General features: G+C 34.8%; 2 protein-coding genes across 2 annotated transcripts; both read right to left on the reverse strand.

Moving 5' to 3' along the window:
• Positions 1,576-2,563, reverse strand: LOC18789810. The gene has a single exon (XM_007223371.2). The coding sequence runs from the start codon at positions 2,205-2,207 to the stop codon at positions 1,839-1,841; it is 369 nt and encodes a 122-aa protein (XP_007223433.1). The 5' UTR covers positions 2,208-2,563; the 3' UTR covers positions 1,576-1,838.
• Positions 10,545-14,422, reverse strand: LOC18789870 (folate-biopterin transporter 1, chloroplastic). The gene is made up of 9 exons (XM_007221747.2): positions 14,062-14,422; positions 13,643-13,878; positions 13,266-13,330; positions 13,008-13,170; positions 12,267-12,415; positions 11,912-12,166; positions 11,623-11,791; positions 11,432-11,524; positions 10,545-11,126 (listed from the first exon to the last, which is right to left on the reverse strand). Exons 1-9 carry the CDS (start codon positions 14,327-14,329, stop codon positions 10,818-10,820), a joined length of 1,707 nt encoding a protein of 568 aa, XP_007221809.1. The 5' UTR covers positions 14,330-14,422; the 3' UTR covers positions 10,545-10,817.

The raw sequence follows: 15,158 nt of genomic DNA on the forward strand, positions 1-15,158 counted from the left end.
AGTTAGGCATAATGCTTATTGTATACTCCTATAGGAATCAGTGCAAATGACATAATATTTAACATTAACATGAGCATCTGAGTTAATTTTGTTATAACATGAGCATTATGTGCTTGTTTTAGTTTATTTCTCCTTTAATGTCCGTCTATATCTATAGCCATTTTAATAAAGGAAAACAAGATGCTCGGTTAACTTGTCTCTTGTGCTTTTCCTTCATCCTCCGAAAAGTAGGTGTGCTATTTGCTTTTTTAATAAGAATCCCACGACATAATAGTTGTGCTTGTGTGTGTGAAATTTTCATTTCCTGTAGTTTAAGTTATCGTTTGTATTTAAAAAGAAAAATCTATTTTCACAATTCATTTTCTTTTCCTTCTTCATGTATTTAATAGAAAGCATGTGCAAAGTTTGACTAATCTTTCTCGAGAAACTGCTGCTACAAGATGGGATCCTGCATTTTGCTCGTGTTGGTTGAGTTTTGGGTAAATAGAATTTGCTGGAATTGAAAGCAGGCATATATCTGAGGATATGTGGTTGAGGTGTACAAGTTCTACTCTGAGACTAGATTTCTACGGTTTCTTGTACGCCACACCAAACTTTTGGAATCAGATTGATTCATGAAATGATGCTTCTTCATGAGCCGTAGCAGAGCAGGCATTGACAATTCAGGTCACACATGGCAATGGCATCTTCTAATGCTTTACTAAAGTAAAAATAAAACAGTATGCCACAAAAAGCACGGTAACAGATCACATGGACCAAACCTAGTGAAAAAATCTGCCCACAATGAACTAGGGATTTTTGATTAGGGTGTCAATATTATGCGTTAATATTTTCCGTCAAAATATGTATTTTAATTTTTAAAATATATCAACTTTTATTTTGTGTTTCACACATCTGTCTCGTATCAAAACTCACACATTCACACACACGTGTGAACAACTAAGAATTGTTGATTAATCAGTTCTCAATCAATTATTCACGTTTGTGATTGGATGATGGTAGCATATAAGATTGTAGAAATTATCTTCCACAACCACTTATTAATTATATTGGGAAAAGTCATGCATTAGGTAATATATTGAGGCTAATGGAATCATATTTTGTTAATCAATTAGTCCTTTCTAGTGGAGTGGGAAGTTGACCCATAATTGTTGCAATTCATTTAAATAATGGATAAAGACCAGATATTCTCTTCCTTAGTTATTGGTTTCATAAATCCAGGGGAGCCAGGTAGGAAAATATATATCTTCTGCATCAAGAAGCATTTCAAGCCCAATCATTCTACATTACATTCTTCCAAACCACTTCAAGCTTTGTTGATGTCTAAACAAGTTTATTTGACTGGCAGGGTAAAACAAAGCTTTCTTGTAAAACAGTGAATGGAATTCTATCTTGAAACAACTTTTAAGTCATCAAAAGAATATCATGATGCTTTAAGAAAAGCAGAATGAGTAGAAAAAAAAGTCAAAAAGAGAAAACTCAGGCTGTCTCTTGTAAAGCAAAGTTAAAAAGGAGAAGAAAAAAAGGGTTTATATATCTGGTGTTTTGGAAATTAATTTACTGAAGAAAAAGAAGGATGATGGATTTAGTTTCCTCATTCATTTTAGCAGTTTTAATCTCTCTGACCAAGAAAAGAAGAGTGAAACATACCCCATATCAAATGGAACATGATAAAGCAAAGCTAGGAATAAAAAATCCCCCTGTACAAGACTTAAAAGTCTAAAGATTGAGTGAGAGAAACATAACTCATAAGCCATGAAATTAACTACCTTCATATCTATATAATATAATTATTCCAACCAAGAAACATATGCCATTGCCACCTCCTCTGTTTCCAATTAGTACAATGAGAAAGAAGAAGAATCACCCACTTGGGATGTGCTTGCTGATCTTGTATACTTCTTTGGTGAGGAAGATGATGGTGATGAGGACATGTCTGATCTTCTCCTAAGCATCTGCCTCATCCCATCTGCTACTCTAATTGCAGGGTTGGATTTGAATTTGCCACAAAATGACATGTGAGCTCTCACAGCTTCTTCCATACCAAATGACTTGTTGCTGCCTTTGCTAACCTCATCTCTAACTGCTTCTGAGCACAACCCACATAACCATTTCCCATCAAATTTGGCCTTCACTTGACTGATGTAGTCTTGTGTGCAATCCTCTTTTAGTCCACAACACTCACACTTTACCTGCTCAATCTCCATTTTTGTTTTTCTTTGATCTCTGCTTTGCTGAATTATCAATCTCTGAGAGATGAATATTCTTTTTTCTTCCTTAAGTGTCAAAAGGATTCAAGAAAGGTGATGAACAAGGTATTGCAGATTATATGGATGTTTTTGTAGTTGGATTTGATTGCAATGATGGTGTGGAAAGTGGGTTTCTTTTCATTTCTTTTGTTTTTCTTTTGATGTGGTGTTGCTCACTTGGTAAGGATGCTATTGTTGCTTCAAGAACTAACAAGTGTTTGATGTATTGTATGAAAGCTTTTATGGTTGGATGTTGTATGAGAGCTTTTATGGTTGGGATTTTCTTTTTCTTTTTGATTGGTTATGGTTATTGGAAATTTAGGAGGGTGAGAGAGACAAAACAGAGAGGGGAGAGATCGCTCTTATAAGGTGAGGGTAGAGAAAACTGCCATAATTTCCTCCATGTTCTAAGGGACATGGGGCAGTGGGAAATGAGACAAGAGTGGTCGGGGGGTCCTCAGGGTTGGCCCTTTCTATCATATGCAAATACTTAATTCCTATCCCCCCCTAAATAAACAAGGGTGCGTAGGTTTTGGGTTGTAAATTACATCTCTCTCCACAACGATTATGATAAAGTCGTGCATTTTGAAGTCCTCGCACGACTGACGCTAGTATAACTCTTCTATATAATATAACACGACTGATGCTGGTATAACTCTTTTTATATAATATAGATTTCTTACTTTTTGGTAGTTTTGGTGACAGTTACTTTCGGTTGAAATGGCTTGTAGTGAATGTGGCTTGCCTTAGCTCTGTCTAGCTTTTGGCTAAAGCTTTGGCTTTGGGTAGTTTGTTTGGTTATCTTAGTTCCATGAATGTGTTGACTTAACTGCTGACCATCTGACTTTCATTTACTATAGTAATAAAGCCAACATCACTACCATGCTTTGTTGACCAAACAGGCCTTGGGTGGTTCAACAGCCAATGATTGATCAGGATGTGCATTATTAGGGGTTATGATTGTATGTTTTGCCCTACACACTGCCCTCCCTCCTTGTACATTCTTATGGAAATGAAATGAGAAATATTTTCCTCTCCTTTCATCCTCTGGTCATGACAGCTGAAATGTGACATGGCAATTAGCAAGAGATAATTAAGATGAAACTTGAACACTTAATCACTATGTAGCCATTAATTATTGCAATAATTCAAACAACTTTGTCCTCCTTTTTTCTTTCAAGTGTCAACAGAGCAGAGAAGGTATGCTCATGTGCTATAGTCAAAATTCACAAGTGCTGTTGTTTTCTCCGCCCGGCAAATCCCACCCAAAGAAAAGAGAAAAGGGAAGGAAAAAGAAAAGAAAGCAAATGGGATGCATTTGTTGACATGCTCTTTGGCATTGCATTACAAAACTTGCTCCTCTCTCTCGACAATTTTTCTTCTTTTTTTTTTTTTTGTGGGGTTGGTGATGATGCAATGCAACTGTATCATGGCACCATTAAGAAGGAAGCAATCTATGATTTTTGTTCAGATGTCGAAGCAATCTATGATTAAGATTTTTCACATCTTTATTTTTTCTTGTGGGGTTTTTGAAGCTCCCATCTTCTCATGCTGCAAAGTTGCCATCACCTTCCATCCACAGTGGAGTTTTGTCATGTGTAGTAATGTTGGCTTGATTTGGCTTGAGGGTTCATTAACTCAGCCCATGTACTGGATTGTAAGTGGTCAATTACAGTGGGCATGGATTAATAATTTGAAGGGTTTTCCTCCAAAAGGAAAGTGATGTTCAAGATTATTTTAACTGGAGAGTTCAGTATTTGTGTTTGCTAGTATATATATATATATATATATATATATATATATAGTCTCCTTTTATTGAGGAATATTTCAAATTATTTGAGGAACGTCCTTTAAGGTACTATACGAATTTTTTTTCAACGATCCTAACTGTCTAATTTTCAAGTCTTCATTCATAGATCATCCTTGCAAAAAAAAAATTCAAAAAAATTGAAAAATATTAAGACATCTAATTGAGACTAACAAAATCAATGAATACGGTGCTTCAAGAAAGTATTTAAATTTCAATAATTTAATTGAATGGTCAAATGATATCGGATTCAAGTAATTTTTTGTAAAAATGGTCTTTAAACCATATATATAAGAGATAGACACGGAACCATATACAAGGAGTTGAAATGAATGAATGAGATAACCCATTGAAGAGGCAAAAACAAGGGGCGCACAAAGTTGCTTGCTAACTTTTGTTACATATCTTGCGACCAAAACAATAACAAAAACTTATGTAAATTTTCCCTTTTGTAAATTTAGTAACAAGGGACAATACACAAATGACATTACCAAAAGGGTAATTTTTTGTTCTTTTATATAGGTTTAAGTCAATTTAGTTGTTAACCTGCCATTCAATTTGAAAACGAAAGTGAATTTAAGATTTCCTTTTTTTTTTTTCTCTTGAATTACATGATGACACGAAGAATTTATATTTGAAATATCTTTCAATCCTTTTCGTATTTGAGATATCTCAATAAATTAGAATTACAGAGGCGAAAATTCAGGCAAACTATTTCATTTGCCCTATTTTCACTCACTGGACAAGGCTCATGCTTTCCATGTTCTGTCAACCATCTTATCCATAGTAATTACAAGATACCATTCTCACTTGACATAGTCATGATGACACGTTATTTTCATCATTCTGTCCAACGAAAGAAAACCTTTTCAAAAGGGTTTTCTTTTATTATTCAAACACAGACTCTGATATGACATAAATTGTCAAATCAGATTTTTATTTTCCTTTTCGATTAGCATTTTAAGTGGTTGTAAGGTTATTAACATGTTAATTCAGTATGATCTTTACTTGGAGAGATTTGTATTAACTTAGTTGGTTAGATTAGTGTGTTTGTTCTCTTCGCTTGATGAGTTGGAATTCTCGTCTCCGTAATTTAAAGTAGTAATTCACAATATCATTAAATTTGATCTCTCGTTAAGTACAAAGTAAGCGATAATCGACAATGCAAAGTTAATCCGAAAAGCGAAAGAGATAATCACAATTTGTTGATGTTAATCATATATGTCCACCATCCCTTAATAATAATTTGCTAAATCTTTAGATATCAAGTGACGGACTACCTACTACTAATTGGAGTTTGATCCTACTAGTCCTTATATCAATAATTGGAACCATTGATTGAAAAACATACGTTCAAGAAATCTTATGAAGATTTAATCATGGATTTGTACATCTTAAGCAATGTTAGGCAGCCATAAGCACACATTTGCCACGCAACTTATAAGATTTGAATGGTGAACCAGTTGGGTTCTCGTATAGCTATCTGCGTGATGATTTTTATGTCTAATTTTGTACTTTACTATCTAAAGGGACTAAATCCCAACCTAGAAGATTAGTATGCACATGTCTATAAAAGGGAAACGTCACAATTAATGAGGACAAATAACTTTGGTTTTGAACCTTTGTACAGATTATTTCTACAGTTCAATGTATGTACGCCAATTGACATATTGTTGAATAATATAAGTTCCATATCGGAAACTTGACTAAATAAAATAAAATATATAATGAATGGTTCTACTACTAATGTAACCGAGGTCTTTCGTGATAAAACTCCACACCTATTAGGCTTTGTAGGTAATTAAGTTGAGAATAATATCGGTATTACAACATAATATGACAATCACGTTGTATAGTTCGATTGGATGCTTGTGTACATAGGGATGATCTCTCGACTGTTTGAGAAAAATGATCAAATAGGTTAGTTTGTTTTTGCATTTTTAGCATCTTTACAGTTTTTGGATTTCTCTACTTAAGGAAGAGTAATGCTACACTTATCACATTTTTATCCCATATTTTTGTACCACATGATGTGGTATGTCTATATCATATGACACATCAATTAAATCAATAAAATGTATTTTAATAAAGAAAGTTTAATTAACAATTTTTTTAAAGTATTAATAAATCATAAAAGAAAAGAAAATATTAAATAATTTTAATTGATGTGACTGTCCACCTCATCTGCTACATAAGGTGGTATGAGAATGTGGTATACAAATGTGGTAAGAGTGGCATTATTCCTTAAGGAATTCTATAAAATAAAAAAAATTGCATTACTTAGTCGTTGGTGTTAAAGATTGTGAATCCCACATCGAAAACTTCATAAAATAAAATATAACATATATTAAATGGTTTAATTATTAATAACATCAAGTTATTTTATATAAAACTCCACATATGTCGAATTATACATGTAGTTAAATTGGAGACAATATCTATCGATTTAGTAATATTGGTTCTCTCTTTCTCTTTCCTTTTCTTAATAAACTAGCCCCTTGACACATGCTCACGCATGTGCCAATTGGTTTTCTTTTTCTTTTTTATTTTATTTTTAGAATTAATAAAAGATAACAGGGTAGTTATCTATCTTCTATATATAAAGCAAAAGGCAGAGAATGGTGAAACATTCAAAATACCAGAAAATGCCCTTGATTAATGCAAACATTAAGAATTGAAATTATTAATTAAATGAGGATAATATGGTAAATTCACAATTTTTTGTATTAAAAAAATTAAAATTAAAAGAAAATTCAGATAATGGGTCCTATTTTTATGGAACACAAATATCCATTATCTTTTTTAATTCTAAAATAAATTTAAATTTTTTTTAAAAAAAACCTCTCGCATGCGCGGAAGCGCGTGCAGAGAGGCTAGTGTTCCATAAAAGTAGGACCTATTATCTTATTTTGTTTTTAATTTTAATTTTTTTAATATTAAAAAATGTGAATTTACCATATTATCCTCATTTAATTAATAATTTCAATTCTTAATGTTTGAATTAACAAAGGGCATTTTCTGGTATTTTGAATGTTTCACCATTCTCTGCCTTTTGCTTTATATATATAGATTAATATATAATAAATTTCCAAGTATATTTCATATCGGATAAAATCCACCCACTATCTCTTTAAATTAATCCATCCGTGCCAATTCCCAAGTATATATATTTTATATCTTGTCCTCACAATGCTTCACGACATCCATGAGAACCCATATTGTTGCTCAAAATAGTTTTGGAACCTTCTACTATTGAAGGAGCTAATCCAGAAGAAATTGGGAAATCAACACTCTTTGTCTGTGGGGGATCAATGTTTAATTAATAAATAAATATATTTTTAATGTTTGAACCAAAAAAGAAAGGCATAATTTATAGATGAATCACGACCAACCATGTAATCCGAATAAAACCTCTACCCAATTTATAATGCAAGAGGAAGCAATATATTACCTACACCTAGAATTTGGTTTGCTTCATGTGAGTCGTCCTTCAACTTCATGCATAAAATAACTAGTAGTATATTCAATCGCAATATTTATAAGCCTGTATTTACTAAGTATGGGAAATGAAATGATTTTTCATTCCCAAGCTCCTTTTCTTGCTAACCAAACGTCCCCTCGGAGTCCTAAAAGATGTATGAACAAGCCATGGGCAAGCATGTGGGGTTGCCCAAGTTGAAGAGAGCCCCACTTTCCCAAAAACTGTGGCCAGACAAAGAGTCCTTGTCATGAAACGGGACGTTTTGAGTAGTTGTCTGGTAGATGTCCGGCAATTCTAGTGGCCACAATGTTATTTCCAAATTCCAACTGATATTGTTTGTGGGTTGATCGCAAGATATGGCCCAAACTCCAATATCCCTCCAACTGTTGCTTGAACAGGAAGGAATTCATGGATATCTATGGCATGCATTTGGATTTCATCTGGCGCCTTTTTCTGTGTATGTGGCCAAACTCACTTCATTCATGATTTTCAGATTAGCTGAATGTGACCTTTTATATGTTGAGTAACAAATAGATATGATTCATATGAATGAGTTAGGTATATGTCCTAAAACACCAACTTGCACTCATATTTCCCTTTTCTTATTTCATAGAATTGGTCAATAATATATATATATATATATAAATAAAATCATATCAAATTTCTTCAGAAGGTTTTCTGCTATATATGTATAATCCTAAAATGATGAAGTGCTGGCTTCTCGGCTAGGAGTTGGCTTAACAAAGTAGACAAGCCACTTAAGAGTGAAAGTTTACCTCGTTTGATTAAGGGAGTTAATTTTCTCATTCATCTTTTGTCCGCTTACACTCCATTTGTTGAAAATTGTATGTTCTCACTCCTCTTTTGTCCTCTTATACTCCATTGTATGTTATAGTGAAAAGTATTTTTAAAAAAATAAAAGAAGTGTAAGTGGACAAAAGAGGAGTGGGAAAAATCAACACTCTTGATTGATTTGTCTGGTTAATTAATCTTAATGCATAACTTAATCCTTGTCCTTTGTATTGGGATTTAGATACCCTTTTTAAGGCATTTTTTTAACAAACATTGTTTAAACTTCTTCCCCAGAATCATTTCCTGGTTTGGGATTTTTATATGCCTGTATGCACTGTTTTGAGGTCATTGATTAATCACATGGGTTTCTTGTTTGGTTCCCATTATCAAATGAAGTATTGTATGTTTAAGTATTTGATAGGGAAGGTGGAGTCTGTTCAAAAATTAATTGTCTTCACATGGCATTCACATGCACTCACTCTCCTCTTGCTTGCAGGCCTCCCTCCCTCCCTATAGCAGCTACCAAGAATTCTTCTCTCTCAACTCACCTAATGCCTGACCCCCAATGGTACTGATAAAATCAATCATTTGGCACTTGCAGACTCTTTTTTAGCATAAGGGCACTTGCAACTCTAGTTTTAGACCAACCAACCTACTTCTTATCTTCAATTTCACTGGAACAATCCAAATGCATTGTATTCACTTATTGATTATAGTCGCAAGATTCAACAAAATATCATCATTGTTTATATGTTTTTATTTTTATTTTTAGGTGACTAGTATAAGTGGTAGCACATGAATTCTCTGTGCAATAATTGGTTTTTAATTATAGATTGTATTGTTGATGGGATATTGACATTTTGATAAAATGTCGGTATGTTATATTAGTGACAATGGTGCCGACATATTATTATTGGTATATCGACAATCTAGGTAGCTAGAATATCCAATTTAATTATGACTCTCTATATATCAGTAGCATTTCATTGTTTTTATTTCTTTAAGTTTATAAATAAGACAGAAGGAGCTTTAATTTTAACATACTATACAGTTTTAGAATTCTGCGACGATAAAGGATTCAACGGAGTAGGGTTATAGTTTGTCGGAGAAGGTTGATATGTAAGAAAGACACCCCCCCACCTCCTCTTAAATTTTAAAAACAGAGACATAACCTAGTACTTCATAAGGATCAAAAGACAAAGGTGCGTTATTCATTGTATACTGCTTAGGGAAAAAATAATTGAAAAACAAAAACCAGGAGTAATAATAACTGTGGGCTGGACATTATTATGTGGGGCATGTAGTTGGTATAGAATAGTATATCATGGTATTTTTAATAATTAAATCAGCCTCAATCATTTGGACTGGAACTACTGTTTTCAGCCTCTTATCTCGATTAACTTCACATGAAGCCTTTTGGGTGTTGGCCATGCTGTCCGATCCAATGCATGAGCCATGGAGATTCTACAAACTGGTGTTACCCAATCACACGTATCATATCCTTCCTTCTGCATTTGGAAACAACATAAAGAAATAATATAATGTTTCCCAAACAAGTATTAAAAAAATGCAAGCAGAGCATTTATTTATAATATTGCTGATATATGCCAGTGCAGATCAATTGGACCTGAGAATTCACGGTGGTATCAGAATACCACATTACTTGTATCCCTGCAGGAAATTAGTATAGATTGATGGTTTGGATTGGAAAATTGCCAAATTTAAGGTATATAGAAGGAAGAAGTAAAGGCAATCTCTCAAGCGTTGCCTAAGTTGAAAGCAGAAAATAGATTAATCGCAAGAGAAACTTATCTTTTCTAATCCTCACAAAATAAGCAATTATTTAACTTTACCTTCATTTCTTACTTCGCCCTACCTTGATCATTTGAAACTACGGCCGTTGGTTTTGTTTGTAGCCAAGATGATTAGGATGATGTATTTGTTGGATTATGAACACTAACTAAAGAGAAAGCAGTCGTGTAATTTTGTCGTATCAATCTGAGCCTCTTGCCTATCACAATAATGAGACAATATTGATTGTATCGACATAGGATATCGAGATCGTATCAATATAATTCGACTATTTTCTACAATAATAGTGTTTGCCTTTTACCTTTTCGTTTTCAGCTTAAATGGAATTCCAATCACTAGCATACCCTCGATTGAAAAACTACAAATAATAATAAGGCAGAACAGCACTGGGATAACTTTCACAAGAGGATGAGCAAATACTGGAGGCTGCATTTCTCGTACTACTACTACAATTAAAAGTACTAACTCCTTTCAAACCAAAAGAAAATAGCATGATCAATCTACACTATGCCTATCGGGTGATATATACAAAATTCTCTCTTCTCGTTCTTGTTTATGTGTGAGTTACAGTATGAGCAAAAGACTTACAAGTTAAGCTTAGGAGTGAAGGGGATCCTCAAAACGGGGATGTAAATTATCTTTGGATTGGATGAGGTTAGGGGCAAACAACCAAAACTCAATTAGACTTCATCTCAATATCTATATCTTCTGCACTCTCCTCTGGCTTGGCATTAAGATGATCTCCCGGAAGGAGGCCAAGGAGTGGTAAAGGCAACAAGGAGCTGAGGTTGCACAGGATGATCAACAAGGCCAAGTTATCATATTGGTCTTTGGTTATGCCAAGGAGCTGGGTCAGGCCAGCACCCATGAGCCCTCCAAGAACACTCCCTGCATTTGAAATGGACATGAGCGTTGCAAAAAGTGTTGCTTCCACTCCCTCAGGGCATAATCTTGCAGCCAGCACGAGAACAGGCATGAAAGAAGCCTGTAACAAAATAGGAATTAGTTTGGCACTAGAACCACTCACAGAATCAGTTTTGCAAAACAAGCATGTGGTCATCGTGAATAGAAATTGCATTCTTTATTCTTCTACGAGTGACTTCATCAGTTTAATTTCTTTGTCTATCTATCAATCTGTAAGGAAGGCTTGAAACAATCTTCGACCAAATTTTCAAGGCATATTAGGAAATGAAGGTATTGGCATACGTCCAAGGAAATGAAACATTTTCTAACAAATTACAATAGGGTACATCAAGAGTCAACATACACCCATTTCTATTAAATGTGTACCTGACTAAGAACCGTAATAACCAAAGAATCCCCCAGTGCAAACCACTCATCACTTATACCAAATTTACGGTTTAATCCAGTCACAAGGAAAACCTGAGACATAAGATCCATAGAAATTACATAATATTTCATTCGGTCAATTCAGGGATGGAATCATTAATAGCCTTAAGCAAGTAACTTGTATCACAAACCTGAGTCAACCCAATAGCTGAACCAAAGATGGTTGTAACAAGAAAAGTCTTCTTCAGTGGAACAGTTTTCAAAAATCCATTATACAATCCAACCCCAAGCAGTGATGCTACTGAGGTAACAAGCTTGACACGTCCTAGAAATTCTGGTGTAAAACCAAGTTTGTTTGTGCTGAAAACCAAAACTTGTTAGAATCGGATGCATTTATAGAGACAAAGTCAAAGCGTCAATTAAACACATGTAGCTTTTAGAAAGTAAAGAAAAATGATCACAATCATCAACTGGACATACGTGAAGTAAAACATGGCAGAGTCCGAATGAGGGGTTGCCTGCCACAAGAAAATAAACAATGTGGGAAAAAATACAGTGGGATGCCTAACAGCATTCCATAACTGAATAAAATTCTGTTTCCAGCTTTCAAGCAAGTTAGGACCAGCCAAAGCAAAATTTGTCCCCTTTGCCGCACCAATCACAGGCTGCTCATTTACGAGAACAGCAACCACAGATGTCAGCAGTGGTAGCAAAGCCGTGACACCAAAAACAAATCTGAAACATCAAAAATTGAAGAGGAAGGGGAAAAAAAAAGATTCCTTCAGATGTTTATGAACAATAGGAAATTACATTCCAATACAGCAACCTTATGTACCTTACACCATAAGCATCCACCAAGGACCCACTAAAGTAGGAACTCACAATTCCGCCAAAAGCTGAAGATCCCCAACACAAAGACTGAAGAGAACCTGACATACTTTGTGACTCACCACGAGCCCTCTCCACAACCATGGAATCTACAACCTACACCATACTTCAGTTTTGACATGGTTTATACAGTATGCCACATAAGGAAAACGACTGAACAAAAAATAAGACAAATTATTTCATGTCGGAGGTTCTGATTCTGCATTCAACCTTTTGACCAATGCAACCATTTTAGGGCTTTTCCTCCCAATCTTCTCAAATGTTTTCAATGTTATCTTATTTGGAATCTCAAAGGAGAGAATTGTGGATCAGAGCCACCTAATATATATATAAATTCTCTCTTAGAGAGCATTCTTTTTTATTTTTATATTTCACCATCATCTCCCTCTCTTTATACGTACATATAAAAAATTTACTAATAATTATCAAACTTACCCAGTTAAGTAACAGCATCTCATCCCTTCTATCATATAGACTGTTGAGATACACTATATGTGTACATAACATAATCTAATATGTTCAGAGGATTTTCCATGTAGAAATTTTTGAATTTAAAGAACAATCTAAATAAATCATCAACTCAATTTTTTTACTGAAAAACCATGTTAGGAACATATTATGACACATGAGACAATATAGCTTTCCTTTACACTCAAACCTACGAAGGTAGTAACTAGCAGATACTTACCACATCAGAAAAGGCAACAGAAAGAGATCCAAGAATTATGCAGAACGCAACGCTAAACTTGCCATCAACAACAGTTGCCATCAAGCTCCATGACAGTGCACCAAGAAGCCCTGACAAAATCAAGTATGACCTTCTTCGGTACCCAAATAGCGGGACAGAATCACTGCAAGGACCACAAAATTGTTCTAAAACAAAAATAACAAAATACAGTAACAGAGGGCTAGCAAATTGAGATAGAGATAGCAAATAGATTCACACCTAATAAACCCATAGACGGGTTTAATCAGCCATGGTAATGCAGACAAGCCGGTAATCACAGCTGTCTAGTCAACCAGTAAAATTTGTCAGTAATCAAGACTACGAAAATCAAAGATAATAATACCCTTATCGAATTTAAACAATTAAAAAGTACCCTCACATTAGTAATTCAAAGCCAGAATGCCATTATCCCATTAGCACCTTTTTCAAACTAATTATGATCCTCAAAGTAAATTCTTTACTAATCAGTGCATACCAACATCAATTTAAGTTCACAGTTCATCAAGCATGCAATTGAAAAAGCTACAATCTACAGAGGGAAGAAACTAGTTCCACAAAAATGGAAAAGGTATGAAAATAAAGATGTAGATACATACCTCAGCAGGGTCTAGATGCAAATCGTCTTTTAAATAAAAACTGACAGCAAGCCTCGCAAGGCCAAGAACACCTTGAACAAAATACACCATGGCAACAGCCACATTGTCAGGAGACAAATGGACCCCGAAGAATTTGATCATTCGATGCTTGTTCTTGTGAGGAGCTGTTTTGCTAGGAGAAGGCATGCTTGTATCTCCTTCCGCATTAGGTGTCAACACATCCCTTTCTCCTGCACCTGGTATTCAGAGAGTGGCCAAAGCTAAGTAAAGCTTCAATCTTTATCACATTTTGCTAAAACCCAATTTCAAAAAATTCAACCAAAAAAAAAAAAAAAGATTCAATTTTTACACTTAAACTACGAAATTATCATAGTAACATTTCAATAAAAGGGAATTAAAGAAAAAAAGAAAGAGCTTACTAATCCTGGAACCGAGGAACGGCGCGTCGTCAAAGTCGAGCCGGCTAGGGGGTGAGGAAATGGGAACGGCAACCGACATGTCGTTATCGGGAAGACGCTTCCGACGAGTTATGCGCCGGCGGCGAGTTCTTCTGTAGGCCCCGGATACGAGGGTGCACGGTTTCCGGCGGAGCCGAGAGGCGAGAGGGAGTGGAGCGAAGGAGGTTGAGGACAAAACTGGATTTGCCGAGGGTAAGATTGAGATTGAACAAAAGGCAGCTGATCCCATTAGAAAACTAATTTAATACGGAACTGTACATGCATGCTCTCTCCTGCGGGTGATGATTTTTAAATTTTAATATTTAGATTTGTTGTGAAACGACGCAAGTACCCCTTTCGTTACGGTATTTCTGGCCAACAAATGGACACGTCCGGGTTGCTTTGCCGCCATCGCTGCTTCAGTGGATCAGCCCACGGCCCAACCAAAAGCCTTTGGGCTAGCTTCACCCAATAATGATGAGAAATGCTAGACTTAGGCCCAATATAACACACAATGTAGACGAGAAAAGAAATGTGACACAAGAAGGAAGAATAAGAGACGAAACTAGACTTAATCGTTTTATTAGTCCCTGAATTTGGACCCGATTTGCATTTGAGTACCCCAAATTCCTAAATGGTTCTCGTGGTCTTTTAATTTTAGTTTCGTTTGGACAAATAGTCCTACCGTCAATTTTGTTAACTTTTTCTGTTAAATGTAGGGGCAAAATGATATTTTTATATTAAAACTAAAAAAATGAATTAAAAAAATCATATCTTTAAAATAACAATAAAAGAAAATCAAATAAAAAACCAACCAAAAAAAAAATCAAGTTTGGGGGGAGTAGAAATCGGGATAGATGGGGGAGAGAGAGAGAGAGAGAGAGAGAGTTTGATTTTAATTTTTTAGTTTTTCTAATTTTTATTCATATTTTAATCAATTTTTATACAAAAATACCATTCTGCTCCTGTATTTAACAGAAAAGTTAACAAAATTGATGGCAGTACCATTTGTCCTAACAAAACTAAAGTTAAAAGACCACGGGAACCATTTTGGAAATTGAGGTACTCAAATGCAAATC

Source organism: Prunus persica, chromosome G1 (genome assembly GCF_000346465.2).
Source record: "Prunus persica cultivar Lovell chromosome G1, Prunus_persica_NCBIv2, whole genome shotgun sequence".
NCBI classification, from domain to species: Eukaryota; Viridiplantae; Streptophyta; class Magnoliopsida; order Rosales; family Rosaceae; genus Prunus; species Prunus persica.

Excerpts from the sequence above, each read along its gene's own strand:
- LOC18789810 (XM_007223371.2), bottom strand. The coding sequence starts at position 2,207 with ATGGAGATTGAGCAGGTAAAGTGTGAGTGTTGTGGACTAAAAGAGGAT.
- LOC18789870 (XM_007221747.2), bottom strand. The coding sequence starts at position 14,329 with ATGGGATCAGCTGCCTTTTGTTCAATCTCAATCTTACCCTCGGCAAAT. Across the intron at positions 13,171-13,265 it reads CCCGTCTATGGGTTTATTAG|TGATTCTGTCCCGCTATTTG; the intron begins GTGTGAATCTAT and ends TGGTCCTTGCAG. Across the intron at positions 11,525-11,622 it reads CAGCTATTGGGTTGACTCAG|GTTTTCCTTGTGACTGGATT; the intron begins GTTTGTGATACA and ends CTTATGTCTCAG.